Source organism: Lepidochelys kempii, chromosome 27 (genome assembly GCF_965140285.1).
Source record: "Lepidochelys kempii isolate rLepKem1 chromosome 27, rLepKem1.hap1, whole genome shotgun sequence".
NCBI classification, from domain to species: Eukaryota; Metazoa; Chordata; order Testudines; family Cheloniidae; genus Lepidochelys; species Lepidochelys kempii.
Window position 1 is genome coordinate 15,160,496 of NC_136406.1, and position 26,392 is coordinate 15,186,887.

General features: G+C 58.4%; 1 protein-coding gene across 3 annotated transcripts in view; it reads left to right on the forward strand.

The window, feature by feature from the left end:
- ERBB2 (erb-b2 receptor tyrosine kinase 2) overlaps positions 1 to 26,009 on the forward strand; it is a 41,779-nt gene extending 15,770 nt beyond the window's left edge. Inside the window, exons 2-27 of one of the 3 annotated variants that reach the window (XM_073325686.2) lie at positions 4,973 to 5,124; positions 6,657 to 6,843; positions 7,672 to 7,809; positions 8,386 to 8,454; positions 9,020 to 9,132; positions 9,427 to 9,568; positions 10,369 to 10,485; positions 10,751 to 10,877; positions 11,572 to 11,645; positions 12,041 to 12,131; positions 12,347 to 12,546; positions 12,885 to 13,017; positions 13,875 to 13,965; positions 14,154 to 14,314; positions 14,592 to 14,639; positions 15,125 to 15,263; positions 15,812 to 15,934; positions 16,173 to 16,271; positions 17,495 to 17,680; positions 18,521 to 18,676; positions 19,797 to 19,872; positions 19,963 to 20,109; positions 20,717 to 20,814; positions 21,560 to 21,733; positions 22,170 to 22,443; positions 23,926 to 26,009. In XM_073325686.2, the coding sequence (XP_073181787.1) occupies positions 4,973 to 5,124; positions 6,657 to 6,843; positions 7,672 to 7,809; positions 8,386 to 8,454; positions 9,020 to 9,132; positions 9,427 to 9,568; positions 10,369 to 10,485; positions 10,751 to 10,877; positions 11,572 to 11,645; positions 12,041 to 12,131; positions 12,347 to 12,546; positions 12,885 to 13,017; positions 13,875 to 13,965; positions 14,154 to 14,314; positions 14,592 to 14,639; positions 15,125 to 15,263; positions 15,812 to 15,934; positions 16,173 to 16,271; positions 17,495 to 17,680; positions 18,521 to 18,676; positions 19,797 to 19,872; positions 19,963 to 20,109; positions 20,717 to 20,814; positions 21,560 to 21,733; positions 22,170 to 22,443; positions 23,926 to 24,296 (3,686 nt within the window). In that variant the 3' untranslated portion in view covers positions 24,297 to 26,009. The remainder of the gene's footprint in view (positions 1 to 4,972; positions 5,125 to 6,656; positions 6,844 to 7,671; positions 7,810 to 8,385; positions 8,455 to 9,019; positions 9,133 to 9,426; positions 9,569 to 10,368; positions 10,486 to 10,750; positions 10,878 to 11,571; positions 11,646 to 12,040; positions 12,132 to 12,346; positions 12,547 to 12,884; positions 13,018 to 13,874; positions 13,966 to 14,153; positions 14,315 to 14,591; positions 14,640 to 15,124; positions 15,264 to 15,811; positions 15,935 to 16,172; positions 16,272 to 17,494; positions 17,681 to 18,520; positions 18,677 to 19,796; positions 19,873 to 19,962; positions 20,110 to 20,716; positions 20,815 to 21,559; positions 21,734 to 22,169; positions 22,444 to 23,925) is intronic. The other 2 variants (XM_073325687.2, XM_073325688.2) reach the window with 2 other exon arrangements.
- Positions 26,010 to 26,392: the final 383 nt, after the last annotated feature.

A 26,392-nucleotide genomic window follows, 5' to 3' on the forward strand; every position in this document is an offset into this window, starting at 1 on the left:
TCATGGACCAGGTTTCGAAGCCTGTCTTCATCTGAGAATGAGGATGATGGACAGGCGGATGATGGGGAAAGAGGGAGAAAGCTTCTCCAGAAGTTCTGATAAATGCTTCAAAGTCTGGATACTTCTCCAAACTCTCCAGGCTCGTGTCTGCAAAATCGAGGTGGAGACTGGGTAGGCCAGATTCTGCACCAGTTTTGGTTCCTATCAGGTGACACTCTCCTGCCTCCCAGTATTTCAGTGGCACGAGCTTGGAGACAGGTGGAGAGCGAACACAGCAGTCTCCCAAAGGGGGTTCAGTAGAGTCTGGGGCCACGCTTCAGTGCGCCCGGTGGTTTCAATCCACATGCGAGCCCCACCCTGGATTATCCAACTCCAACCAACCATCAGCGTGGCTGTAATGATTGTTTACCAGGAGCCTTGCAGAGTCAGTTTCCCGCCAAGGAGGCTTATCTGATCAAATGCAAGAGTGCCAGCAGCAGCAAGCCCAGCTGGCAGGAGCAAGCTGCCTTTTCTCCCTGCCGGGCGGCTGATCATGGCATCGCTCTCCCTGGGTGTCTGCTGCAAGGAGGGACCGTGGGAGGGGAGTACAGCCAGCACAAGGTGCTCTTCCTTTCTGCTGGCCAATCGGAAAAATGAGGTCTCAGATCACCTGCGCTAAGATGTGTTTTATACGTGATGTTTCATTTGCTGGGTGAATATTGGGGATCCAACAGGGGAAATGCTATAGGGGGATGTTGGGTGGGGCAGGGTAATTCCTACGAGCGCCAATGCCAGTCTGAGAGTTCTCTTCCCCCTGGCATGTGGTCAGGTTTGTAGATGCAGCACCCTTGACTGGCGTTCCTTCTGCCCACGCCAATGCATCTATGCTTGTAGGTGTAACCCATGCCCACGTGGCGTGATGCTCGTCTCCCTCTTGTGGTGGCTGGGCAGGCAGACGCTCAAGCTAAGATCTGGCGGTCCCTCATCTGATCCCCGCAGCCGACAAACCGCCAGCGGGGATTGTGTTACATAGAACTGCAGCTCCCTGAACAAGAGTGAACAATAGGCCAGGACCCGTGAGCCAGAGGCTTGGAATTGGAGTCTGTATCCAGGTCCCAGTTTGTCCCATGTTTGAGTTTTGGTAATAGAGAGAGGGGCTAGTTATTTAGTTAGGATCCGAACCCCCTGCCCCCAAAGTGGGGTGTCTTGTATTGGCAGGGCATGGGGGCGCTGCTTAGTTCCATCCTTAGAGTGTGAGCTCTCTGGGGAAGGGATTTTCTTTTGCTCTGTGTCTGTGCAGCACCTCACACGATGGGGCCCTGATCTCGGCTGACACGTACCAGTCTCATTGTTGAGCCCCAAGCTGGTTTTGATGGTCTTGTTCTGACTCTGACCGAACCTCCTGCAGTAAGGGAAACTCACGGGGCTGATAAGTGTGTTCCTGGGCAAAGAAGAGGTTTGCACAAACACTTGGGAGTCCCAACTGCTAGTTTGACTGGGATCGCACAGTGCACCAATCGCAGAGCTGTGAATAGAGCCAGGGAGTCCTGTACCAAGGCTCCTGCCGCTGACCGGACTCTGCTGTCAACTGAACTGAGTCCACCAGTCGTGCAAGCCCTGTAGAGCCAGAATCACGTGTTGGTTTTCCAAGGACCTCCAGCTGCCTGGAGCAACTGCTCCGCAGCAGCACCGTGCTTTAAGCCCGGTTTAAAGTGTAGATCTGAACAGGGAACAAAGTCGAGGTGCAGGGTTCCTACCCTGGGCTGTTCTGGAGTCTGTTTCACCCCAAAGACTTAGCTTCCAAAGAAGCTCACCTTGGAGGTATAGTGCCGTAGGAGTAACAATTTCCCATCCCTTCAGACATTCTGCTCAGCGCACCACCCACGAGGACTGGAAAGTGGGGCCTGTTTGGAATAGCCTCCTTGTTTATCCCCCTGTCTCTTTCCTTTCTCCCCCTCCCTTCTGGGGGGCTCTCCTAGGGAGCACGGGATAGGGACTTACTCAGAGTTGGAAGGCGGTTTGCTAAGGCCTTTTAGTTTGAACGCTTGGTCACACCTGCTGCTCTGGAATCCAAGCCAGAAGGAGGTGGAGATGCTGCGTAGGTTTGTGTTATTGTTTGTTTCTTCTCTCACTGGGCTGATTTCCTCACCCAGACCCAGCTAGCTCCACCCTAGCCCTGCTACGGAGGAGGCAGCAAAGCCGAGAGCTTTGAAGCCAGCGTAACTGGGTTATGTAATGCCCCACCCCAGGGCCCTTGGAAACCTGGCTGTCATCTAGCCCGCAGCAGTTCGGGGTGCCCACCCCGTGCTGGCTGTGTGAATCAAGACTGTTTAGTTTGGGGCAGCCGGGATTTTAGGAACCGTGGCGCAGGGGTGCCAAGCTGATGCCAATCCAGGGGTATGTGCGCCCGTCCCTTAGCTACATTTGAGGGGTAACAATAGTGTGGCCCAACCCAGCTAGGTCATAAGTCTAACCTCCACCTACCATCCTGGGGAAGTAAAGTGGGGGGACCCCATGGCATATAAACAGGGCGCGTGACAGGAACCGGGGAATGGGTACTCTGGAGCCGGAGGGGAAGGATCGAAACCAAGTGGTTCCCTGTGCCCCTGGGAGGAGCCATGGGGGCCCATCAAATGCTCTGTCCTCAGTTACCCTCAGCAGAGCTAAGGCCCACCAGTGCTTGCCGCAGCAGCATGCAAACATCCCCCCAGAAGCTGGGGGGTGGGGGGCCCAACCCCCCTGCCCCAGCCTGGGAAAGTGTAACTGACATCAAGTGAAACTGACACCTCTGGCTGGGCAGCCTCAGCAGGGCCAGGAGCAAGGCCAGCGGACAAGCAGCGTCGCTGCGGAACGGGAACCAGGGTCCTTTGAACCAAACGCTTCAGTCTGACTCGCCCGGGAGGTTGTTCGGACCAGTGTGGTCTGGGGTCCGAGGGGGGGATAAGACAGGACTCCTGGGAAGGGCCGGGTGTTAGTGGTTGGAGCAGGGGACTCGGAGACAGGATTTCTGGCTCTGAGACGGGGGCGTGATCTCGTTGCTAAAGCACAGGAGTGGGAACCAGGGCTCCTGAGTTTCTGTTCTCCAGCTGACTGGGGGCGAGTGCCGAATTTCTCCCTCTGTGAAGTGGGGCGGACGGGACTCCTCTGCCCAGGGAGGGAGGAGAGTCACCCAGCGTTCGTGACCGGTGGGAAGTTTGCGCGGAAGGCGCTTTGCGGGCATCCAGATCAAACGCTCCTTACTGGAGTTCCATGTTGACAGCTTCTGTCTAATTAATTGACAGGAGCCTTTTGTTAGCTGATCACAACGGTGGGGGTGAGAGGTCCTGACTCGCAGAAGCCATCAATCCATTTGGCCTCCCACTGCGGCCTCCCCAACTCACGAGGAGCTTTTATCTGAGGCAGCGAGGGGGCTGAGAACCGGGGGCCGAGACCAAACAAATTGCTCATTTACAGGGTCGTGGCTAAACCCCATTGTTCTGCCTTGTGGTGGGGAGAAGTCATACAGGAAGCCCATAGGAAGCTGTTGAAAGCCTTCCCACGATAAATGGATGTTACTTTAGTCCATGGCATTTCCTGTGGAAAGTGACACTTCCTAACCACGTCCGGCGTCCAGACCGTGTGGGGAGCGAGTCCGTGACCCAGAGGGTATTAATGCCGGCCGCACTACCCTTCCAGAAGTTGGCGGGGAGCGGGTGGGAGTTCCAGTGACAGGAAATCCTGAACTGTCCACAGAGCAGAGGGGGTTTAAACTTAGCTTGGATACAGTCGGCTGGGCGCTGAGGCTCAATAGCCAACTGTGTCGGCGTCTCTCCCCGTCCGTCTGATTTCTAGAGATCAGAAGGGTTTGTAACAAACATGGCAGGGCGCACGGCTCTGCGGTACACTTCACAATCCTCCTGCAACTTTGAACCTGCTTTTCATCCGCACCAATTACTTCCAGATAAAAATAAACCCGGCACCTCGCCTTCATGCTCCATTGCACTGATTCCCATCGGACCCTTCCTCTCTGCTTGGCACAAGACCCACACACAACCAAGCATTTCTCAAATCTTTGCTTTGACCCTGGCAAATGCTAGCAAAAGGATTTTTGGTTTTTTTGGGTGTTTGTAAATTCCTTTTTCGTAATCTCTCCCTCGGGGTTTCTGCAAGGCTTTAGACAGCTGCTGCCTGATTTACAAACACTCAGCAGTGGTTGGGTATATGGGCAACCTTTGAAATGGATAAAGGGAACCTGCCTACACTTGGGCAGACTCTGACCAAAGCGGGCTTCAGGAGGCAATAGAGAAGTCTGGGGATTTGCAAGCGGCTGTGTTTAAAAACAACACTCCAGGAGCTTTTACCTGTTGAGACCTGAGTTCAGGGCCCTGTGTTTTCCTTGCAGTGACTGATGCGTAATAATCCCCTGTGGGTCTCTTCTGTGTATTTACGGTAGCATCTAGGGGGCCTAGTTGATTGGAGCTGGAGTGTCAGGTGCTGCACCCACACGCGCTAACAGAATCCCAGCCCAGGAATTTACGATCTAACGAGACCAGCCGGGAAGGCGTGTTGCTCCCATTTTACAGGTGGGAAACTGAGGCCCAGAGGCACACAATGGCTGGATTCTCTACAGAGCTCAGCAAGCCCTTTGGAAAATCTGTCCTTTTTTAGGTGTCTAAATGACAACTGAGCTCTGCTGAAAATCTGGCCCCATAGGCTTGAGAACTAGGGGCCAGGCCCCCCTTCCTCTCTCTTGCCCTTGGACAGAATGCCCTGCAGAAGGGCCAAGTGTCTGCTAGCTCTCCAGTCACAGCTCTGTGCCTTGGGGAAATGCCTGCAGAGTAGGGGACAGGTGGGGGCCGGGCCCTGTTTATCTGAACGCTCACAGCTGGGGTGGAGCAGCCTTTGGAGAAACGCTGCTGAGCATCTCTCCGAATGGCATCCATCATCTCTGCCCCCGTCTCTGACCACCACCCTTGCCCAGCCTCACCGGCACTTCCTTTCCACCCCCCTGCAGTCTGCACGGGCACCGACATGAAGCTCCTGCGTCCCTCCAGCCCAGAAAACCACTACGCCACCCTCAGCCGCCTCTACCAGGACTGCCAGGTGGTGCAGGGCAACCTGGAGATCACCTACCTGGGGCCAGATGCTGATATGTCCTTCCTTAAGGTGAGCGGGGAAGCGGGGAGAACCTGAGCTCAGCATCCTCCCTTCACCCATCCTGCAGTGGGACTCTCGCTAACATAGCGACCCTTGCTGTCAGGCCATGGCAGTGCATGGCCTTTGCCTCTCCCGCCCCCCCCAGCTGATCATCTCTTTGGCCTTGCAATGGCCTGTTTCTGTCCATGTCTCACCCCTCTCAGGCTACCCCCCAGCCCGTCCTCAGGGCTCATTCCTTAGCCCCACGCTGGGCTGACCAGGCCCTGTGTTGGGGCTGGTCGGGGAGCCTGACTCCTCTCCCAAGCTGAGTTCTCACTCTCTGTGCAGCCCTGTCACAGCTGGGGTCCCTCAGAGTAACGAAGCCAGGAGATCAGGCTCAGCTGGGGGATAGCTGCTTGTCACAGGCAAGGCCAAGCCCAGCTTGCCTTAAAGGGCAGCCTGCCCGGGATGTGACTCTAAGGAGACATCAGGGTCTGTCCTGCAGGGGATAACATAGCAACCACCTTCCTGTGGGCATTGACCCTTGGTCCTTCATCCCTAAATGCAACATAGAATCATGGAATATCAGGGTTGGAAGGGACCTCAGGAGGTCATCTAGTCCAACCCCCTGCTCAAAGCAGGACCAATCCCCAATTTTTGCCCCAGATCCCCTCAAGGCCCAGGCCCCCTCAAGGATTGAACTCACAACCCTGGGTTTAGCAGGCCAATGCTCAAACCACTGAGCTATCCCTCCCCCTCCTTTATGGCTGGAGCTAAAGGAGTAACTCCTCTAGCCAGTGGCTGTAGTAGACTCTTATCTGGACCAGCCACTAGAGTGGGCGACACAGGCCCGCACCCACCTGCCTGTAAGGAACCACAGGGCAACATCTTGACAAGTCTCCTCAGCCAGCAGGAGCTGTTCCAGCTCAGCTCGCGAAGCTTTTGCCTGGGGACCCAGGTTCTAATCCTGCTGCTGTCAGTTTCCCAGAGATGAGGTTACCCCTTGCCCCCTGCTTGTCAGTTTATTGACGGTGGAGCGTGTGCTCCTAGCTGGGGGGTCTGGAGAGTGTGGAGCACCTGCCGAGGTGCTGGGCTCACTCTAGGCTCTTTCCTCCTCTGGTTAAAAGACTAGAAATGGTGATCCTCATGTTTGGAGACATCTTTCCAGCCCAGCCCAGTCGTAGGGGGCTGGGAGGCTTGTCTGCCTCAGGGGAGGGTAGCTCTCCGGCTCTCCCCGCAGAAAGTCTTCTCCATCTTCCCAGTGCTTGCTGGGGCGCAAGGGCGTTGGGGCAAGGGCGTTCCCCTGGGGGCTCTGACCCCCATGAAAGTGGCCGAGCCTGAAGCGCTCCTGGCTCTGCCGAGGTTGGCTCGTGGTCATGGGCAGAGGCATGGGTGTTGCCCTTTAGCTCAGACAGTAGCAGCTCCTACGTTTAGCTCCAGGGGTCGTAGGTTCTTCTCCCACTGACGGCCCAGCCCAGGGGCTATTGCCTCAGCCTGATGGGTGCCCAGGCTTGTCTTGTCTTGTCCCTGGCTCCCGCTCACCCTGCTCTCTGCCCCTCTAGGATATCAAGGAGGTCCAGGGCTACGTGCTGATTGCGCAGAACCAAGTGAGCCGCGTGCAGCTGGAGAGCCTGCGCATCATCCGGGGCACCCAGCTCTACGAGGAGAAATACGCGCTGGCCGTTCTCGCCAACTCCGACCCCACCGGGACGGTGGGGCTGCAGGAGCTGGGCATGAGGCATCTGACAGGTGGGGAGGCTGGCACCTGAGCCAGTCGGGGGGCCAGGGCTCACCCCAGGGAGCACTCAGAATTAGGGGGGATGTACCAGGGACCTCTTTAGAAGAGCTGATTGTCGCTGGACCACTGTGCCAGAGCAAAGCAATGGCCTGTCTAGTGCAATATCTTCACCTTGTTGGACCAGTGATCCCCGTAGCCTGGTATCCATGCCTCCATGCTATGCCCGATCAGACCCCTGGTCCATGTGGTCTGGTATCCCCCCACTGCATTGAATCAGACCCAGGGTCCACATGGTCTGGTACCCCCCCACTGCACCGGATCAGACCCACGGTCCGTGTGGTCTGGTATCCCCCTCACTGCACCGGATCAGACTAGTGCCTGGTAATCCTGACCTCCCTGCCCAACCAGTTACACATCCCCCTTTCTCTGAGCGTGGCCAGTACCAGATACACAAGGCTCCTAGCGATGCAGCAGCCCAGCACTGGTGTTGGTGGGGGGAGTTTCTTCCTGGACCCCCTTAGAGCCGACTGGTGCCCTGGAGCATGAGGATCCACAGCCCGGGTCGTGCATGCTGCAGATGCAGCTGTCGAGGTCAAAGGCCTTTCCGAGCATCCCTCAGTGCTTTGCCTGGCAAACGTCTTTTCAAATGAGCCCGAGGCCCCCTCGACTGGGGGCTGGATTCCCCAGCCGCCAGGAGACTGTCACGTGGCTGGGCCATGTGGGAGCACCAGGGATGGCCGGGCTGGGTCATCTACTGGCCCGTGTCGCCCAGACTCCCGCAGTGGCCATGCAGCTATGCCTGATGCTCTGCCTACTGTCCTGTTCTCCCCCGGCTCCAGAGATCCTGAAGGGCGGGGTGCACATCGAGGGCAACCCCCAGCTGTGTTTCCAGGAGACCATCCTGTGGGGCGACATCTTCCACAAAAACAACGACCTGGCCCAGCACCAGCAGATCAACAGCAGCAGGGAAAGGATGTGTACGTGCCCGGGTGGGGTCCCTCCACGGGCACCCCGGCTTCCGGGGAGGGGGGGTGGGACTGTCCTGTCCCTGGGACCCGCTCTTCACACCCAGCAGCAAGCCCCTCGGCATGCCCTAAGGCAGAGCCTGGGGCCAGGGGTGGGGCCTGGCGCAATGGGCGGAGCCTCTACACCCATCAGGAACCAAGCCCCCCTCCTCCGCCCCCCGGAGCCTGGCGCACCCCCAACAGGCTGGTTTATGACTTCCCCAGGCTTCACGCTCAGCCTCCCCCGTCTACCCCACAGTCCGTCGCTCCAGGCTGAGCTGTGCTTCGGGAGCCCCAGGCGTCCAAGGGGGACGGGAGGTGTTGATGCCTCAAGCCAGCGGCTAGTCGTGGAGCGGGGGAGGTGGGGAGTAGCAGCTGCTGCCGGACCCTCCACCCCAACAGACTGCTGGAGGAGCCTGGGGAGGGGGTTTCCATGCCTGGGAGAGTGGGGCGAGGCAGAAGCATGCTGCATCTTTCTCCCGAGGACTGTGCCAAGGCAGAGTCTCGGGCATCCCCTAACGCCCTCGGTCTTCTCTCCATCCCGTCCAGGTGCTGAATGCAGAAGCTTCTGTTCCCAAGGGCACTGCTGGGGGGAAGGGCCGCAGTACTGCCAGACACGTGAGCACCGGGCACGGGGGAGAGGCGGTGCTGGACTCAGGTCTCTGCCTGTCTGGCCAGCACTGGCCGGGCAGCCCATGACCTGCAGGGGCACACAGGGCTAGCTCGCCCTCCATGCAAATAGGGCATGGACCCTGCAAAGCCTGGCTGGGTGGGGGCACCATGCCAAAGGTCCCGGCTGGGTCTTTCTAACTGCCCCACGAGTGAGGGATGGGGCAGGTGCCAGGGGAGGATGGGCAGCGGTGTGGACAGGCGGTCGGTGGAGATGCATGATGGGGAAATGCAGGCTGCCGCTGGGGGGTGGGGAAAGGAGGCACAGACATTGGAAGGGCGGGACGGGGGCGGAAAGGGATCCATTGAACAGGGTAGATTTCAGGATGCACAGAGCCCCTGCCCTGGGTGCTGCTGAGACTGGGAACCCCCTGTGTGGTGTGGTGGGGACAGTTGTTCGCTGTGCCCATCTGGGTTCCCAGCTCCCAGCAGAGCTCCCCAGATGCCAAGAGCCCATTGCGCAGCCAAACATCCAGATCCTCATGGTTCCTCCCCCCTTCACTCTCTGCCCCAGTGACCAAAAGCATCTGCAACGGGTGCCCCAGGTGCAAGGGCACGAAGCCCACGGACTGCTGCCACGAGCAATGTGCCGCGGGCTGCACTGGGCCCAAGCACTCGGACTGCCTGGTGAGTGCCATCCCCCGGCCCGGTGCCATCCCTGGGTGTGTGCATGGCGAGGGGCTCAGCACAGCGGAGAGTGTGGGGCAGGGGGTTGGGGTGGGGGTTAGCGTGGTGGGCGTGGGAGGGTGGGCAGGTGGGGGCAGGCGCCGTGGGGGTGGCTGGAGCGGTGGATTGGTGCAGAGAGGCTCGCGCCGGGGATGGAACGGGGAGGTTGGTTGGAGTTGGCAGAGGGGGGGTTCCGGACTGGTGCGGGGGCGGTGTCCCAGCTGCTCACCCTCTGGGCTGGCTGGCTCCCCACAGGCCTGTCTGCACGTCAACCGCAGCGGGATCTGCGAGCTGCACTGCCCGCCCCACTTCATCTACAACTCGGACATCTACCAGTCGGTGCCCAACCGGGACGGACGCTACACCTTCGGAGCCAGCTGTGTCAGCCAGTGCCCCTGTAAGCGTCCCTTCCTCCGGGGGGATCCCGTGGGGTGGGCTTTGTGGGGTGCCCCACTTCCTGCCAGCTGCGTATGCTGGGCTTTGACCACGCACCCCAGCCCGGTGGAGAGATCCCCAGGGCAACCCCCGCAGGGCTCCGTTTGCACAGTGCCCCCTGCTGGCAGGGCAGGACAGCCTGAGGGGCTTCTATTGACGTTTGCCTGGCACTTCCCAAAGTCGGGGCTGGCTCCTGGAGCTCCAAGGCCCATAGCTCTGCCCTGCTCCAAAAACCCCACGACGCACACGGCAATTACAGTTAACTGGCCAGCCACATTGCAAACAAAGGCCTCCATGCTGGAATGCAGCAGTCGAGGGGTTAACGGGGAGGGAGATGAAGCCCGGGGGCTTTGCCCTTAGCTGCAGGAGGTGGGGGTGGAGCCATTTCCTTCCCCCGCCCCAGGATCAGAGACTGGGATCCAAGCTTTCTGACCAAACTGAAGTCCCCAGCTCGGGACTCGCCGCGGCTCGGACCCGGACTCTGTGTGAGCTGGGCAGACTCGTGTATCTTCTTCAAATACCGATCTGGTCCCCGCCACTGTAGCCTCCGGGTGCCTCCCGCTCCTTGGTGGCATTTCTCCTCACAGCCCCCCCCCACCCCCCAGCAAGTAGGGACCAAACCCCAGAGGGGTGAAGAGATTTGCCCAAGGTCCCACAGGCAGTTGGTGGCAGAGCAGGGAATTGACGGCAAGTCTCCTGAGTCACAAGCTAATGCCCTAACCATGGGGCCATCTTTCCTCTCCATGTCTCCCCCTCCCACAGACAATTACCTGGCCACGGAGGTGGGCTCCTGCACGCTGGTGTGTCCCCAGGACAGCCAGGAGGTGAGCACGGACAGCGTGCAGAAGTGCGAGAAGTGCAGCAAGCCCTGCCCGGAAGGTAACGTTCCCACATCCCCTGTGCCCCACCCTGGGGAGCCCCTCTCCTGGAGGGACGAGGGGTGGCACATCCTAGCAGCTCAGGAGAGTGGGATTCTCTGGATTTGAGGAGAGGGAGACGCATGCACTGTCTGGGCGGCTGGAAGGGGGTCTCCCTACGGAGGCTCGATGGGTGGAATGGAAGCACATGGGTGGTCAGCGCAGGGTTATTCCACACTGGGGTTCCCTCCCAACCCCTCTCAGCCTCCTGCCCTGCTCTCTCCTAGGCTGCTACGGGTTGGGCGTGGATTTCTTGAAGGGCGTCCGAGCCGTCAATGCCTCCAACATCCAGCACTTTGCCCACTGCACCAAGATCTTTGGCAGCCTGGCCTTCCTGCCCGAGACCTTCGCGGGGTGAGTAGCGGTGCCAGGTGCCCCCATCTCCACTGCCCGTTGTCCAGCCCTGGCAAGCTCCGCACAGCTCCTGCTGGCTCACCCCAGAGGAGCTACTGGCCCTGTGGGTAGGGGGACCCCAGCTCTGGACTCAGATGTCCTGGAGTGAAGGAGGTGTATGTGTGGCATGTCGGAGCACTGTGTGGGGGCACCTGGAGCTGGCTAACTCCAGCTCAGCTATCTGGCCACAAGGGGAGCCTCTGCTCCAAAGCACAAGCCCTTAATGCATGAGCCAAAGGGGAATCGCCATTAGCAGTGTAGGGCCTATGCCACACAGCTGAATGGTTTGGATTCTATCCAGGAGGGGACAGCAGTGCACACGCCAGCTGGTCCATTATAGTCCTGTCTAGATCAGGCCCCTTTTAGAAACTGAAACCTCCCTCGTGCCTTAGTCTTGCAGACCCGAGGCAAGCATGCACATGAGTGGGTCACGGGGTGTGAAGCGGCTGTGAGCGGGGGCTCCTCCCGGGGCATCCGTTTACTCTTCCAAAATCTGTAGCTGGGCCTCGCAGAGATTGTAGCACAAAGGCCCCATCAGGCCGGGCAGCTCCTATGGTTGCACGGCCGCAGGGCAGCCATCGCCTTCTGCGTCCATGGTCCCAAGGGCTTATGCCGCTAAGGATCCCCCTCCCCGACCGTGTTCCTTCTCAAACAGGGATCCCGCCACCAACACTGCACCCTTGAAGCCGGAGCAGCTCAAGAGCTTCGGGAGCCTGGAGGAGCTGACAGGTGGGTGAGGGACTGCTTAGCGCCCGTGCCCGCTCACCCACGTCTCCTGCCGGTGCCCACCGAGAGTGGGTTGCAGCCTCCCATCTGTGATGTGCAAACGACTCCTGTTTCCATTTCACTCGCTTGCAAAGTCGCTGGACGGGGCTCAGCCGCGAAGCCACCCCAGGGGCCTCCTAGCAGTGGGGCTTTGGCTAAAGGTCCCACGCTCCTGCCCTGGAAATTTAAGCCATCTTGTTTAGTGTGCGGGGAGTGGCGGGGGGGACACGTCCATCAGAGGCGGGCCTGGGCGCTGGACCTGGCAGTCACCCAGGACTTTGGGAGACCGACCCACCACCAGCTGGTGGGAGGCCGCTGCTTGCATGAATAAGGATGTGCCTTTGTCCTCCATTTCGCAGGCTTCTTGTACATCGAGTCCTGGCCAGAGACCTTCCCAGACCTGAGCATCTTCCAGAACCTCCGGATCATCCGAGGACGAGTGCTTCACAAGTGAGCATGCGCAGGCAGGGACGCGGGGTGGGGAGGAACAGACCCTAGGACGGGATCCGGAGAACGGACGGTTTGTGGTTCAGAGGCAGCACGTGGGAGGGTGTGACCCAGTTCCAGAGCCCCCGCAAGTGTGGGGCTGGCAGGGACCCTCTGACTTCTGCTTCATTGTCCTGCCCCTCCTGGCTCACCCCGTGCCTGTCGACGTCTCTCTGCAGCGGTGCCTACTCCCTGATACTGCAGAACCTGTCCATCGTCTCGCTGGGCCTGCGCTCCCTGCAGGAGATCAGCAGCGGGATGGTGCTGGTCCACCAGAACCCCAACCTCTGCTTCCTCCAGAAGGTGCCCTGGGAAGCCATCTTCAGGAACCAGCGCCAGACGCTGTTCCAGACTGACAACAAGCCTGTGGAGCAGTGTGGTAAGGGGGTGGGGCCGTCTGCCAGGGCTCTGTCCGGCTCTCTGCCCCGCCCAGGGAATCCTCCTTGGCCCAATTCACCTGGGCTCTGAGTGGCACCGCCATGTTAGATGGGTGCCAGCAGGTGCTCCCTGCTGGCTGGTGCAGAACCCCAGTGCCACAGTGGTACCATGTCTCCCTGGCTGCGACTCTGATACCAAATGCCCCGCTGGCATCCCCGGCCGGCCTGCGCCCGGTGGAGTCTGCGTTCGCCCTGGGAAAGGCCCACTCGGTCTGGCTGCCCCAGGGGACGGAGGGGGCGGGCTGGGTTCCAAGGGCTAACTGTGGCGTCCTCCCCCCAGAGAACGAGGGGCTGGTGTGCTTCCATCTCTGCGCCAAGGGGCAGTGCTGGGGGCCGGGCCCCACGCAGTGCGTGGCCTGCGAGCGCTTCCTGCGTGGGCAGGAGTGCGTGGAGTCCTGCAACCTTCTGGACGGGTAAGCGGGGGTCTGAGCGGCTGGGCTCGCTGCGTGTCTGTGCCCAGCAAGCCTCCTGGGGGGGATGAGGGAGAAGGGGGAGCCTCTGGCACCGTGGCTGGATGCGATGGGGGCAGAGGATGCCATCAAGCCCTGGGCCATCCGCCCAGCTGTGGCCAGGCCCCTTCTCCTTTGGCACAGATAGGGCAGCCCTGCCTGGGTTTGGGGCGTCTCCAAGGACCCTGAGGATGGAATACCCCAGGGAGTTTCCTCCCCTGCATTTCCCCTAGGGAGGATCTTGCCGATCAGGGTGCAGCGGGGTGGGAGATGGGGTGCTGGAGCTGCTGCTCAGCAGCCCGTGCCCGGTGGGAGCAGGGGGCAGGCTAGGAGCCATCCCCAACCTGCTCCCTCGCCCCATCACACCCTCCCGCTCTGGGGTGGGGACGGGGCCTGGGTCGTGCAGGGTCCTGAGTGGCAGCCAGGTCCTTTACCAGTGCAGGGAAGAACCCTGCTGGCCGCTGGCCCGATCCCAGCCCTGCCCCCGGCTGCGGCGCTGGGGGGGCTGCTGGGAAGGAAGTGGGCAGCTCTCGTGTGGCTGGGAGAGGCCAGCCTGCGGGACAGCGGGCAGAGCCTCCCACATGAGGCACCCTGTTCCAGCCCTGAGTCTGGGGTCTGAAGCTGGGCCCCTGGTCGCAGAGCTGGCTGTGTCAGCCCCAGGGGTCGGGGGGGGGAAGGGGCGCTTCTCTGCTCTCGCACTGCTGCCTGTTCCTCAGGTGGGCTGGGGTGGGGGCTGGGTCCTGCCCCATCAGCGAGCGCTGCGGGGTGAGGGTGACATGTGCCTTTGTGCAGCGATTGGCTCAGGCTCTTCCTCCCGGCAGGGCCGTCCGGGAACACGTCAACGGGACCCGCTGCCTCTCCTGCCACCCCGAGTGCCTGCCCCAGAACGGCACGGAGACCTGCAACGGATCGGTGAGGAGCTGCCTGGGGTGCCGGGGGGGGATCGCGTAAAAGCCCCTTTAGGACAGGGGGAGGGGATCTGCATTCCCAATCAGTTTCTACGATCGCTCAAGGCTTTGGGCTGATCCCGGATTCCTGGGTTCTTCATCCACCCCAGCCCCCAAATGCACACGGTGCTCACTCTGCATCCTTTCTTGCAGGAGGCGGACCAGTGCGCAGCCTGCGCCCATTACAGAGATGCCCAGTACTGTGTGGAGAGGTGCCCGAGTGGGGTGAAGGCTGATTCCTCCTTTGTGCCCATCTGGAAGTATCCGGATGAACATGGCGTCTGCCAATTGTGCCCCACCAACTGCAGCCACTCGTGAGTACGGGCGCTGGCTGGCGCGGAGCATTGCTCTTTGCTTGCAGCATTCAGCGCATCCCAGGGGCCAAGACCGGCCTAGGAAGAGACAGCAAAGCGGAGCGAAGCAGGTGGGGATGGGCAGAGGTTTGCAGGTGCGGGGTGGGGGGGAAACTGGCATGGGGGCCCATGGGACGCAGCACGGCAGGATGCCCCAGTGCTTGGCCGTGGGAGGATTTTCTACATCGCTTCTGCCTCCCGTCGAGTAACAAAGCAACGTCTCTGGGTCCTTCCCCAGGTGCATGATCCGGGATGAAGACGGCTGCCCCGTGGATCAGAAGCCAAGGTACTGCACCCCCATCTGCCCAGCCCCCTTTGTGCCAACTTCCCAGGCAGGCCTCACCCTGGGCAGTAGCCAGGGTCCACCTCTCCCTGGCACCATCTGCCTTCTGCTCAGCATCCCCCTATCCCATGCACACCGGTAGCCCCCTTGCACTCTGCCAGGCACCACCCTCTGGCCAGGGAGCACCACAGGAATCCCTTCTGCAGCTGATTGGCAGGGGATGGGGCTTGCTCTGTCCCCCCCCCGCAGCCTTCCCAGCCCCAGGGGCTGTTACTAGGCAGACCATTAACCACCCGCCACCAAGGAGCCACAAGCCACTGCTTCCAAATCGGCCACCCGTGGGGGCTAGTTTATGGAGAAGGCCCTGGATTTACCCGCCCCCCGCCAAACGTCCCTGTCCCCCGTTCCCCTGTAGAGAGCCAATCCCGCGGGTTAGACTGGCCCCCACGGTGGAACCACCCCATCCAGCAGCCTCCCCCTTCTTCCAGCCAGGTGACGTCCATCATAGCCGGCGTGGTTGGCGCCCTCCTGGCCCTGGTCTTGGTCCTGATCATCGTCGTGTGCATCAAGCGGAGGAAGCAGCAGGAGCGGAAGCTTGCCATGCGGCGCCTCTTGCAGGAGACTGAGGTATGGCAGGTACCACAATCCCTAGCACCTGCCCCGCCCCGCACGCTCAGGCAGGCTTCTCGCGGCGGTGCCCGGTAATGCGGCAAGGCCTCCCGGGGCACCTGAGCGCTAGAGGATCCCAGCTGAGCCAAGGGAGGCCCTGGGCAGAAGTGACTGATGGAGGGCAGAGGAGGCGGGGGGCAGGGTGAGAGCCAGGCCTGAGTGCCCGGGGTTACTGCAGGGGGACGGAGGATGTTGACCCCCTGGATGCCCCTCGTGACCGGTGCCCAGGTTGGACCCAAGCATGTGCTGTCCCCATTCCCCACAGCCACTCCTCCTGCCATCCTCCAGTGGGGACAGCCCAGACGCTCCCCCCAGCCCACAGGCTCCATGGGGCAGGGGAGACGGCTGCCCCACGGGGAGCTCAGGGCCAGGGCCTGAAGGTGCCACACAGAGGGGTCAATTATAGGTTCTGAGTCTCCATGTCGCCTGGGGGCCGCAGCAGGGAGCCCATGGGCCTGGGGCTCCCCAGCTCGCTGACACAGGACCCTCCTCCCCGCCCCTCACAGCTGGTAGAGCCACTGACACCCAGCGGGGCCCTCCCCAATCAAGCCCAGATGCGGATCCTGAAGGAGACCGAGCTGAAGAAAGTGAAAGTGTTGGGCTCCGGGGCCTTTGGCACCGTGTATAAGGTGAGGCGGGGACGGGCGGAGCAAGGGGGGCAGTGGGTAACCGGGGCCAGGCTGCTGCCCCACAGAAGTGGGATGGGGAGCCGGGGCGGGGGTTGGCAGCGTGGCTGGGGGTGGGGCAGCACTCAGAGGCTCTAAAGGACACAGCTGGACGGCGTCTCTCTCCCCTTCGGTGCACTGCCCATTCGAGCCCTGAGGTGCGGCCCCGTCGAGCGCCATCACCATCCCTCCCTCCCCTCAGGGCATCTGGATCCCCGACGGCGAGAGCGTGAAGATCCCCGTGGCCATTAAAGTCTTGAGAGAGAACACGTCGCCCAAGGCCAACAAGGAGATCCTGGACGTGAGTAGGAGATGGGCGCTATGGCTGGAACACCCGCCCTGGGGGCACGCATGCCAACACCACGCGGGTGCAGGAGGGTGCTGACCCGGCCTGCCAGGCTCAGCTGCGTCCTGGCCACCAGACGGGACTTCGCTTAGAGTCACTGAGCCGCCGGGTCCCTCCTAGTCTGTGACACACGTTGGGTTTGCTCCTGTTGCCGGCACCCAGTGCCAGAGGCGAGCAACAGCGGGGGGTGGGGGGAGGAGGGTTCGCTACCTGGTGTGCTTCACCCAATAATCACAACGGGGTGGAGAAGCAAAAAGGTTCTTTGAAGCTTCAAAGAAGGTACAGGGAGATTAGAATCTCAAATTCTGTACGCAGAGCAGGAATTTACACAGGCTTTTATACATCCTTTCTTCAGCATACTTATCCAATAGCAAGCTGCCCTAAGTATCCATATAGCCAGCCAATCCAGTTACCAGCTAGTGCCCTTGTTCTCTGTATCATCTGTTAAACCATACATAAAGCTGCTTTATTCAGCATTGTTCTTCCATATCTGCCCTGTTTGGCCTTGTTTAGTTTCAGGCAGTCGGACTCTGCAACATCTTGTTGCAGATCCTCAGCATAGCTGCTGCGAGTGCCTCTGGGGCGTGGGGGCCAAGGACACTTGGGCCTAGTGCGAGGGGGCTTCATCGACACTTGTGGTCTTCCATCCCTGCGAGTTACCTAGTGGCCATGCCCAGTGTCCCCAACATTCCCATCAGTGGCTGCGGGTAGCGGGTACAAGCTCTCCGGCTCAGGGCACTTTCCCCACCAAGCTACCAACGTCAGTGCCTACGCGTATTAGCCTGCCTCCATACGCCACTCCCGCCCCCAGACTGGGCCTGAGCCTCCCAGCACAGCCATTTGCTGGAGAGGGACAGGCTGTCGTGTGACCAATGTTTGCAGAATTACTACTTGTGGCAGGGGGAGCAATGGACTCATCTTGTCCGCCGTTTTTTCCTTGCCGCTCTGCTCTTTGGTCTCCACGCTGCAAGGCCCCAGACTTGGCTGGACCATGCTGTGGAAATCGAAGAGCAGCTGGGCAGGGCCACGAATCTCTGCCCCGTGGACCCACACGTGACCTTTCCGTGGTGCAGGGGAGTGGGAAGCCAGCTCTAGGGGCCAGGCTCCTGGCAGGAGTCTCCCCAAGTCGAGTCCTGCCGGGGTTGATTTTGCTCCAAGCTAGTTTCTCTCCTCCCCAGGAGGCCTACGTGATGGCAGGTGTGGGCAGCCCCTACGTCTCCCGCCTCCTGGGCATCTGCCTCACCTCCACGGTGCAGCTGGTCACCCAGCTCATGCCCTACGGCTGCCTGCTGGACTACGTGCGGGAGAACAAGGACCGCATCGGCTCCCAGGACCTGCTCAACTGGTGTGTGCAGATCGCAAAGGTAGGAGGAGCCCCGGGGATGGGCGAGGGGGCTCAGGTGCAGCTCTCCTGCCAGAGAGGCCAGGGGGACGACCGGCATCAGGAGCCTTCTTGCCACTCATAGGTTCACGTTCCAGCAGGGCCGACTCAGCCATTCCACCGGAGAGGGTTCCCAGGCTGTTTGGGCCCTGAGGTCCCCTCTGCTCTACATGGGTGTTAAAGACCCCATGGCCAGGCTTGTAAGCATGGAGCCAGGAAGGGGGTTGTCTCAGGATCCTGAGGCCAAAAATCTCTCCTTGAAATTTCACTCTGTGCTGGTCGTTCATGCTGCCCTCCACTCCCCAGAGGTGGCTGCATTATCCCTGTACATGCATAGTTCGTCAAGTCCGTTTGGTTCTTTCAGACTGAAAGGTGCTGCTTACCGTGGGAAGTGATCAATATCAAAGCATAGCTGCTGTTTTCTATCCCGACCGGGATACACGACCGCAGCAGCTGCTTCTGCCAGCCCTAGGTACATAGGGGGCAGGCTGCTTCCAGCACAAGCGGAGGATGGCCAGCCATAAATTAAGGGGGAGTATTAATTAGCAATTAGAGCAGGAGGGTAGGCATTAGGACCCCTGGGTTCTGTACGCGGCTATGCCACTGACTCACTGGATGACCTTAAGCAAGTCTCTTTCCTGCTCTGTGCCTCAGCTTCCCCATCTAGAAAATGGGGCTAATGTCTGTAAAGTGCTTTCACACCTTCTGACGTGCAGAGCACTACTAACCGGGGTGGGGCTCAAGCCAGCTGGGTCCCTGAGAAGTCCACCATGGGCCTGAGAGGCTTACGGGTCTCCATGCTGGTTCCTCCCTCCCCCCTCAGGGGATGAGCTACCTGGAGGACGTACGGCTGGTGCACCGGGACCTGGCTGCTCGCAACGTGCTGGTGAAAAGCCCCAATCATGTGAAAATCACTGACTTTGGCCTGGCCCGGCTGCTGGACATCGATGAAACAGAGTACCACGCGGACGGGGGAAAGGTGAGCCAGGTGGGGGGTACCAGGGAACTGAACTGGGAGAAGCCAGCGGCACTGGGGAGGGGCCCAGACTCCAACCCTTTACTCACAGAGACACCCAGTGCCACACCCCCACAGCAATGGCTCACTGGTATCACGTGGCAACCATGAGCTGCCAGTGCTGGCTGGGCACATGGGGAACAGGTTGTGAGAGTCTCCTGCATCATCCCCATCCCATCCCATCCCACACCCCAGCAGGGGGCAGCTAACCAAACCAGGGCCATTTCAGGGCCCCCCCTGGGGCGCACAGATTTGGGAGGGGCCGTCACTGTAATGTGTTCCTTGGGTGATAACGCCTGCGGCCTCGTTGCTATTCGGTGTCATCAGAAGCAGAGAGCGAGCCGTGGCTGCACCGGATGAGGGGGTGCTGCCTCCACGCGCCGTTCTAGCTCATTACTGCCAGGCCTCCGAATTGCAGAAACTGACGCACCCACAAGCCCCTGGAGGTCCAGTCTTGTCCGTGTGGACAGGCCAGGTCAGGGGTACACCTTGCAGTCAAGACCCTGTGGACATAAACCTAAATGATGTACCTGAGGCCGTTTCCCCCGCAAGCCTTCTCGGAGAGCGTGGTGCTGGAACTAGCCCGGTACACGGCTGATCTACGTTCAGTGGCCGTACGCAGAACTAGCAGTTCTCTGCTACCTCCCTCCTGGCATCGGGTCCTGTTGGATGTTATGCTGTTGAGTGCTGTCAAGGCCTGTGATGGATGGCCGAGCTCTTGGCTGAGCGCAGTCAATTCTCAACCTCAAATTCTCAGCACAAAATCTAAATCCAAAATATTTTGGCCCAACCCCAAAATGCTTCCACTCCAAAACGCGGCCGTGGGGCCTCACAGCAGCTGTACTTTGGGTCCCTTTGGCATCCATTCTCCAGTATGCACCAGGCTCCTCCCATGATCCACCATGTTCCCTCACCCAGAGGGGAGACTGGTGCATCATGGGTAATGTAGTCTGACTAGGGAGCTTGGCCAATATCTGCAGGCAGCTCTTAGTGCCCTTGTCCTGTCTCTCCCTGCTCCTGAACACATGACAAGGCAAGGGTGAAATGAACAGGCTCAGTCTGCTCTGTGTTTTTCCGGCCCCAGGTTCCCATCAAGTGGATGGCTCTGGAGTCCATCCTGCGCAGGAGATTCACGCACCAGAGTGACGTCTGGAGCTATGGTACGTTGCATTGTCTCCAGGATCCCTAGCTGCAAGGGGTGTGGGGTAAAAGTCCCATTGCTCCTGGCCCTGATGAGTCTGTCTTTCTAGGAGTGACCGTCTGGGAGCTGATGACTTTTGGTGCCAAGCCGTACGATGGGATCCCGGCCCGAGAGATCCCCGACCTCCTGGAGAAGGGAGAGCGGCTGCCCCAGCCTCCCATCTGCACCATCGATGTCTACATGATCATGGTGAAATGTACGGAGGGCCCTAACTGTCACAGGCGTCCACTAGCCACTCCCCCACCATTCTCCACTCCTGGGTTGTACAGGTGGGAGGCACGTTTGGTCTTGGAGCCTCAGAAGAAAAGACTCTGGGGTTCAGAGGATGGGGTCCCTCCTGCTAATATGTGACTGAGGCTTGAGGGTGAATTTGTTGGGTAAAGACCCTGGGGCCTAACCTCTGGGGTGGGTAATAGCCAGCTCTGTTCAACCAGTCCTAGAGGGCGGGATGTCTTTGCAAGACGGGCCAACATTTGGCCTGTGGCATGGGCGGGTGAGCTGGGTTACCTTCTGGGCACAGGGACTGGGGCTTTGCCTACTCCTAATTGGGACAGAGGGTAAATAGGCGAAACGCCCCCCCCCCCGCCCGCTACAAAGTCCTTCAAGCTCGCCTTGGTGGTGCAGCCTCCTGGGGCCGAGGCGACGCTCAGATATATGTTCTGAGGGGAGGGTCACAAGAGCTGGGAGGTGTTTCTTCACCAGGCCCCTAGCACTAGTCCTTGCTCCTGTATCAGTCAGCAGAGCTTCACACGGGGTGCACATGCCTAGGGCTCACTGGCGCCTTGCTTGCTCTCTGCCCAAAGGTTGGATGATCGACTCGGAGTGTCGCCCCCGGTTCCGGGAGCTGGTCACAGAGTTCTCCCGTATGGCGAGGGACCCACAGCGCTTTGTGGTCATCCAGGTACGTGGAAGCAGCTTAGGTCGCTACACTGCTCCTGGCAGGGAGCAGGGGGTGTCTGTCTCTCAGTGAGAGGCCCGGGCAGCAGCCAACTCCCTCCCCACTGCTTGGCTCCCAAAAGCTCAGTCTTTGGCCTGCTGTGGGGGCACTACTAGGGGACCCACACCCCAACCTAACCAGTAAGTGAGCGGCTTTCACCTGCCCCATTCAGCTCCTCAGCAAGTCTAGGGTTTGGGGTTCTTCTCTACCAGTTGGGAAGCTCAAGTGTGGTGTAAGGCAGGGAACTACAAGCCAGGAGTCCTGGGTTCTATCCCTGACTCTGATTCACTGCGCGGCCTCTGGCGAGTCACTTCTCTGTGGCTCACATTCCCCTTCTGTAGGAAAGGGATAATGCTGACCTACTCCCAGGGGCGTGGGGAGGATGAATGTCCATCCTGTGCATGGGGATCTTGTGATGGAACATGCCGGAGAAGCACAAAGAATAGTTCCAACCTTTAATCAAGGGACATCCTTTTGGGGCCGTTAACCACTTAGATCCAGTCTCCGTGGATCTGGAGCAGAATGCATCACCCATATGCAGAGGCTGCAATAAGGACTAGCAGCTAAAGGGTTAATTTCCCAACAGTATCGTCCTGCCCGCCCACTTCCCCTGGAGTTGTGATCCCAGCCTGGGGAGTCCTTGGTGCTTTGTAGAGCATGAGAACGAGGGTTTGAAATGCCCTCAACTCCCCGTCTCTGCCCCCCACAGAATGACGACATGATGGTGCCGGGCAGTCCCATAGACAGCACCTTCTACCGCGCCCTGCTGGAAGAGGACGACATGCAGGACTTGGTGGATGCTGAGGAGTACCTGGTCCCTCACCAGGGTTTCTTCAATGCAGAGCCCTCTGCCAGCTACCGCAGCCGGATCCCTTCCACCAGGGTAAGTGCGGCGGGCGCTGCTTCGGGGCCTTCACTTAGCCATACCGCGGATTGCCAAACCAGGCTGCCAAGCCAGCCACCGGGCTTCAGCCAAGCCACCTTGAGCTGCGTGCGGGTGAGAATTCACACGGTGAGAGCAGGTCGGGACTGGGTGGGAGAAATAATGGCAGGTGCTGCGGAGGAGGAGGGTGCGGGTGACCCAGGAACTGTCTTCCCTCGAGGCTGGCTCTGACCCCATCTGGCCCGGTAGGTAATAAGCTGCTATGTTGCCTTCATTTGCCTGCGGTGTAAAAGCAGCTCCTCCCCCCTGTGGCTTGTTGGGTGCCTGCATCCCAGCTTCAGGGGCAGAGCCAGCTCAGGAGGAGGGTCCCCATGGACAGCGAAGTCAAGGGCCTCAGCAATCATCCCTCCCGCTCTGGTCTCCTCCCACTCCCTAGAGCACGACAGAGAGCCAGGTGGATGCAGAGGAGACAGAGGACTCGGCCCACTATCCATACCTGGGCAAGGCTCTCTTGGAGCAGTCGAAGGGCCCCACTCCCGACATGTTTGACAGGGACTACGTGGCAAGCAAAGCCCTTCAGAGCCCGCCTGTGCGGGAGGCCAGCACCCTCCAGCGCTACAGCGAGGACCCCACCAGCGTCTCAAGTGACAAGAATGAGGGGCCGGAATCGGAGAGCTACATTAGCCCGTCATCCTGCAGCACAGCTCCAGGTATGGAGGTCGGACACAGCCCTCCACGGGGGAAACTGCCCTTTTCTGGCCGGGGACGAAGCTGAGCATGAGCAGGGGAGGTGTTCTTGGGGCAAATGCACAGAACTGGGACTCAGGTGATGGGGATTTATACCCAGCTCTGACACCAACTCACTGGGTGACCTCAGGTAAGTCCCCTGCCCCTCTCTGCCTCAGTTTCCCCCTCTGAAATGAGGGTGGCTGGCTCTCAGGAGCTTTTGAGACCTAATTCATGAATACTTGGAAAGCACTATCTCCAGTATTTACCTGGCCGTCTCTCACTGTGATGGACTTATCCTCACAACCCCCTGGGAGGCACAGAGGGGGAACTGAGGCACAGAGAAGCTAAGTGACTTGCCCAAGGTCACAGGGCAAGAGGGGAGGTGTGATGGAACAGGAAATTGACCCTCTGTCTCCTATCTCTAAGGCCAGTCCCCTAACCACTGGCTCTGCTGTTCTTTGGGAGCCTCAGCAAAGGGCATAGCATTATACAGAAACACTCCAGCCTCAAGCAATTGCTGATCATGGCTCAAGGAAGGAGTATGAGAAAGCAGGATACAGGGTGGCTGTGATTTTAATGACTCTGCCAACTGGGTGGAACCAACCAGCCCTGGATAAGGTGCTCGTGGGTCACTCCAACCCCACAGCCCCCGCCTGTGACTCTTGCAAAGATGCCTCTACTCTGCACTAGAGACGCCGTATTGGTGTCACTTACGGCTTTATAGCTTTGGAGTTAGGCCATTTCTCCGAGTTTCCAGGCTGGGGGGGAGGGGAAAGGAAGGCGCTAAAACAAGCTGTTCTGCCAGTTCCTCTGTGTGTGTGTGGGGGGGGGGGGTGATGAAAAGGTAAAACAAGGTCAAATGAAAAACAGGGCAGAGGGATCATGAGCTTAGGAAGACTGGCAGCAAGGGAAATAGTCAAAGTATAAAATCTCACCTCCCAAATCACTAAACCAGGGACCCAACCACCCACCGAAATCTAAAGGGTGTGAACCTCCAGGAGGAACCGTTTAGTGTCACACAGCTGGGAGCAATAGGATGAAATGAAGTAAGGGCAAATTCAGACTGAACAGCAGGGGAAGTTTGATCTGTCCGGAATACAGGACTTTCCAGACAATTTGAGCCATCCAGCCCCCTGTCCTGCCTATGGGTAACGGCCAGTAGAGGAAGCTGCAAAGGAAAGCAGAATAAAGCAGGGCTTTGGAGTGGAGCCCAGAGCTGGAGCACGGAGCAGTGGAGCTGCAGGTTTTTGCCTGGAGCGGGAGCAGAGCCGAAGCACAGCTCCAAAGCCCTAGAATAAAGTTACCTGGCTGGGAGGCAATGCCCCCAAAGGGAAGTGGTGGAATGTTTTAAAAAGCTAGGCTTTGCAAAGTACTAAGAGCGAACGGGCTCCAAGCTGCATGGGGAAGTCGGAAACAAGGCCCAGTTTCCGTGATTCATTAGACATTTTGTCTCCCATTTGTAGAGTATGTGAACCAGATGGAGGATTGCCTCTCGCCTAGCAAGCACCAAAGATCCCAGGTGTCCACACTTGAGAAGCCAAAGGGACACCTGGGAAAGAACGGGCTAATCAAGGAACCAAAGAACCCTTTCCAAGGCAGCTTCGCCAATGCCGTGGAGAATCCAGAGTACCTGACCCCACACAACCTTTCCTTGGCAAGTGCTTTCACGCAGGCCTTTGACAACCCTTACTACTGGAACCAGGACCCTTCCAAAGTCAATCCTGCCGAACCAGGCTCCACAACCAATGGCTTCACCACGACTCCGACTGCCGAGAATCCAGAGTATCTTGGCCTCACCGCGTCCATCCCGCCGCCCAAGGATACATCAGATTAAGGGCCGCGCCTGGTCAGCAGAGGAAGCTATTTCAGCCAAGGCAGCTTGGATATGTATCAATGTATGAATGGTAACAATTCATTTATGCAGCGTGCAGGAGTCCTGTAATGAAGGGCTCCAGGGAAGAATAGCACCAAGGCCCGTAACTATTGCTCAAAGGCAGCTCTGCCAGTCCTCTTAAAACTAGATCTGGTTGATGACTGGAGATGACCCAAAAGGACCGAACAGGGCTGGTCCACGTCTCATTCCAGCGAGGATGTAGGGGCTGAGCATTGCTTTCAACAAGCCTGTCCTTCATTTATCTATGAAACTGGATTCATTTTGACAAATACCTTGGTGTCTATGGAAAACATGGGACCTATGGGGTCTCTTCCATCTCCACCTTCTCTGTGCAGGGATTGTCAGACCCCTCCCACTTCCACATGCCAACCATTGGGCCGCTTGGCTTATAAAAGCCAGAGCCAGGTCAATGGTGCGGTTAAAATTCAAGGGCTTTAATCAGAGTGATTCTGACTGGAAAAATGTGAAACGAAGCCTACAGGGGTGGCAAACCACTGGCGTCTCTTCTCCTTGCTGCATCGTTAACAGGAAGGGTGGGGGACAGGCCTTCATTCACGTGGGGTACTGATAAGGGCGGATGTGGTAACCCCCACAGCCTGAAGGGAGTTACCAGTAATGTTTTTTTTAAGACACCCATGGAAAAGCTTTAACAGGACAGGATTTAAAAGTGGTGGTGGATTGGAGCTGCCCGCATCAGTGAGTAGCCCTTCCCTGCTCCTCAACAATTCAGAGAACTAGGATGAAGCATGCGGCAGGCACTGTAGTTCAGAGCTTTCTCTGTAATAAGTAATCAAGAGCAGCAAGGGAGGAGGTATGACCAGACCACTATTAGTACAGCTACTGGCCAAGGACAGGACAGCTCAGCTGTCCAATTCAGCACCCATTCTGGAGAACAGGATGGGAACGAGACACAAGGAATGGAGATCAGGGTACCAGTCCTTTCCCGTTGTGTCCAGCAGCTACAGCAACCTACTCAACAGACCTTCATTCCAACTGCCCGTGGAGCTGGGAACCAGGCCTCTGTCCAAGCTCTACGAAACGGGTGCGGGGTGGAGACAGGTATTGCTTTGCTACTGTACAACCTCTCACACCATGAGATCACCCACTGAGCTGGTCATGATTGCTTTGACTTCCTGTTTTAAGACAATGAACTAAAAGGAAGGAGCACAGCCTGTTCCCACTGAAGTGGCACTGTCCGCATAAATGCAATGGCTTCCTCTACCTGGAGTATTTATTTTTTAAATCGGCAGTCACTCATTGCCCCTCCAAATTATTCAAGAGGGCCGCATATGACACTAAAGAGCAATGATCCACTTCCAAAACTGGCTTGGGTCTTCCAGTGTGGTAATCCCCCAGAGACTTCTGTTAAAGCCTCAATCTCTCCCTATATCCGTTTAGGTTTACATTGGTTTGTCATGCAATGCCCTAGATAACATTCAAACCCTCCACCTGGCCCTTCTCAATTCAAACCTTCCCAGACCTACATGTGCTAGAGAGAAGTTTGCTCTTACAAAACTTCTCAGGGGGATAAGCTGACTTGTGATAAGACATCCCCAGATCCTGTTTAAAAATGTTAGTTTTATGCATTGTACGAGGTGACTGATGGATTGTTTTTAATCAAATGTATCAAAACTATTTGTATATTTGACTGTACATTGTTTTTCTACTCTATTTGTCTGAAGCGTTTTTCCCCCAAGAGTGCACATCTCCTTTCTTTCTTGTGTGAGGCAAATGTGTTTGCTGTTTATTTTCTCCTCTCAGCAAACTTTTAGAAGTAGGAATATTGAGCATTCAGCATCCGCAGCAGATAGTAAACCGTAGCACTGCTGTAGCACCGCCCTGTGCAGGAGAGCAAAGGGATGTAACCACGTTACCTACCCCGCAGAACCGGGATCTAGGTTAAGTCATTTGTTATATAGGCTGGAAAACTGAGGCAGACACATGGCAAAGCCCTTCTGCCAAGGCCTACTTTAACATCTGTTTGATGTTAAACAATGATTATGATGAGTAATTCAATCCAATTTAGCCATCTGATG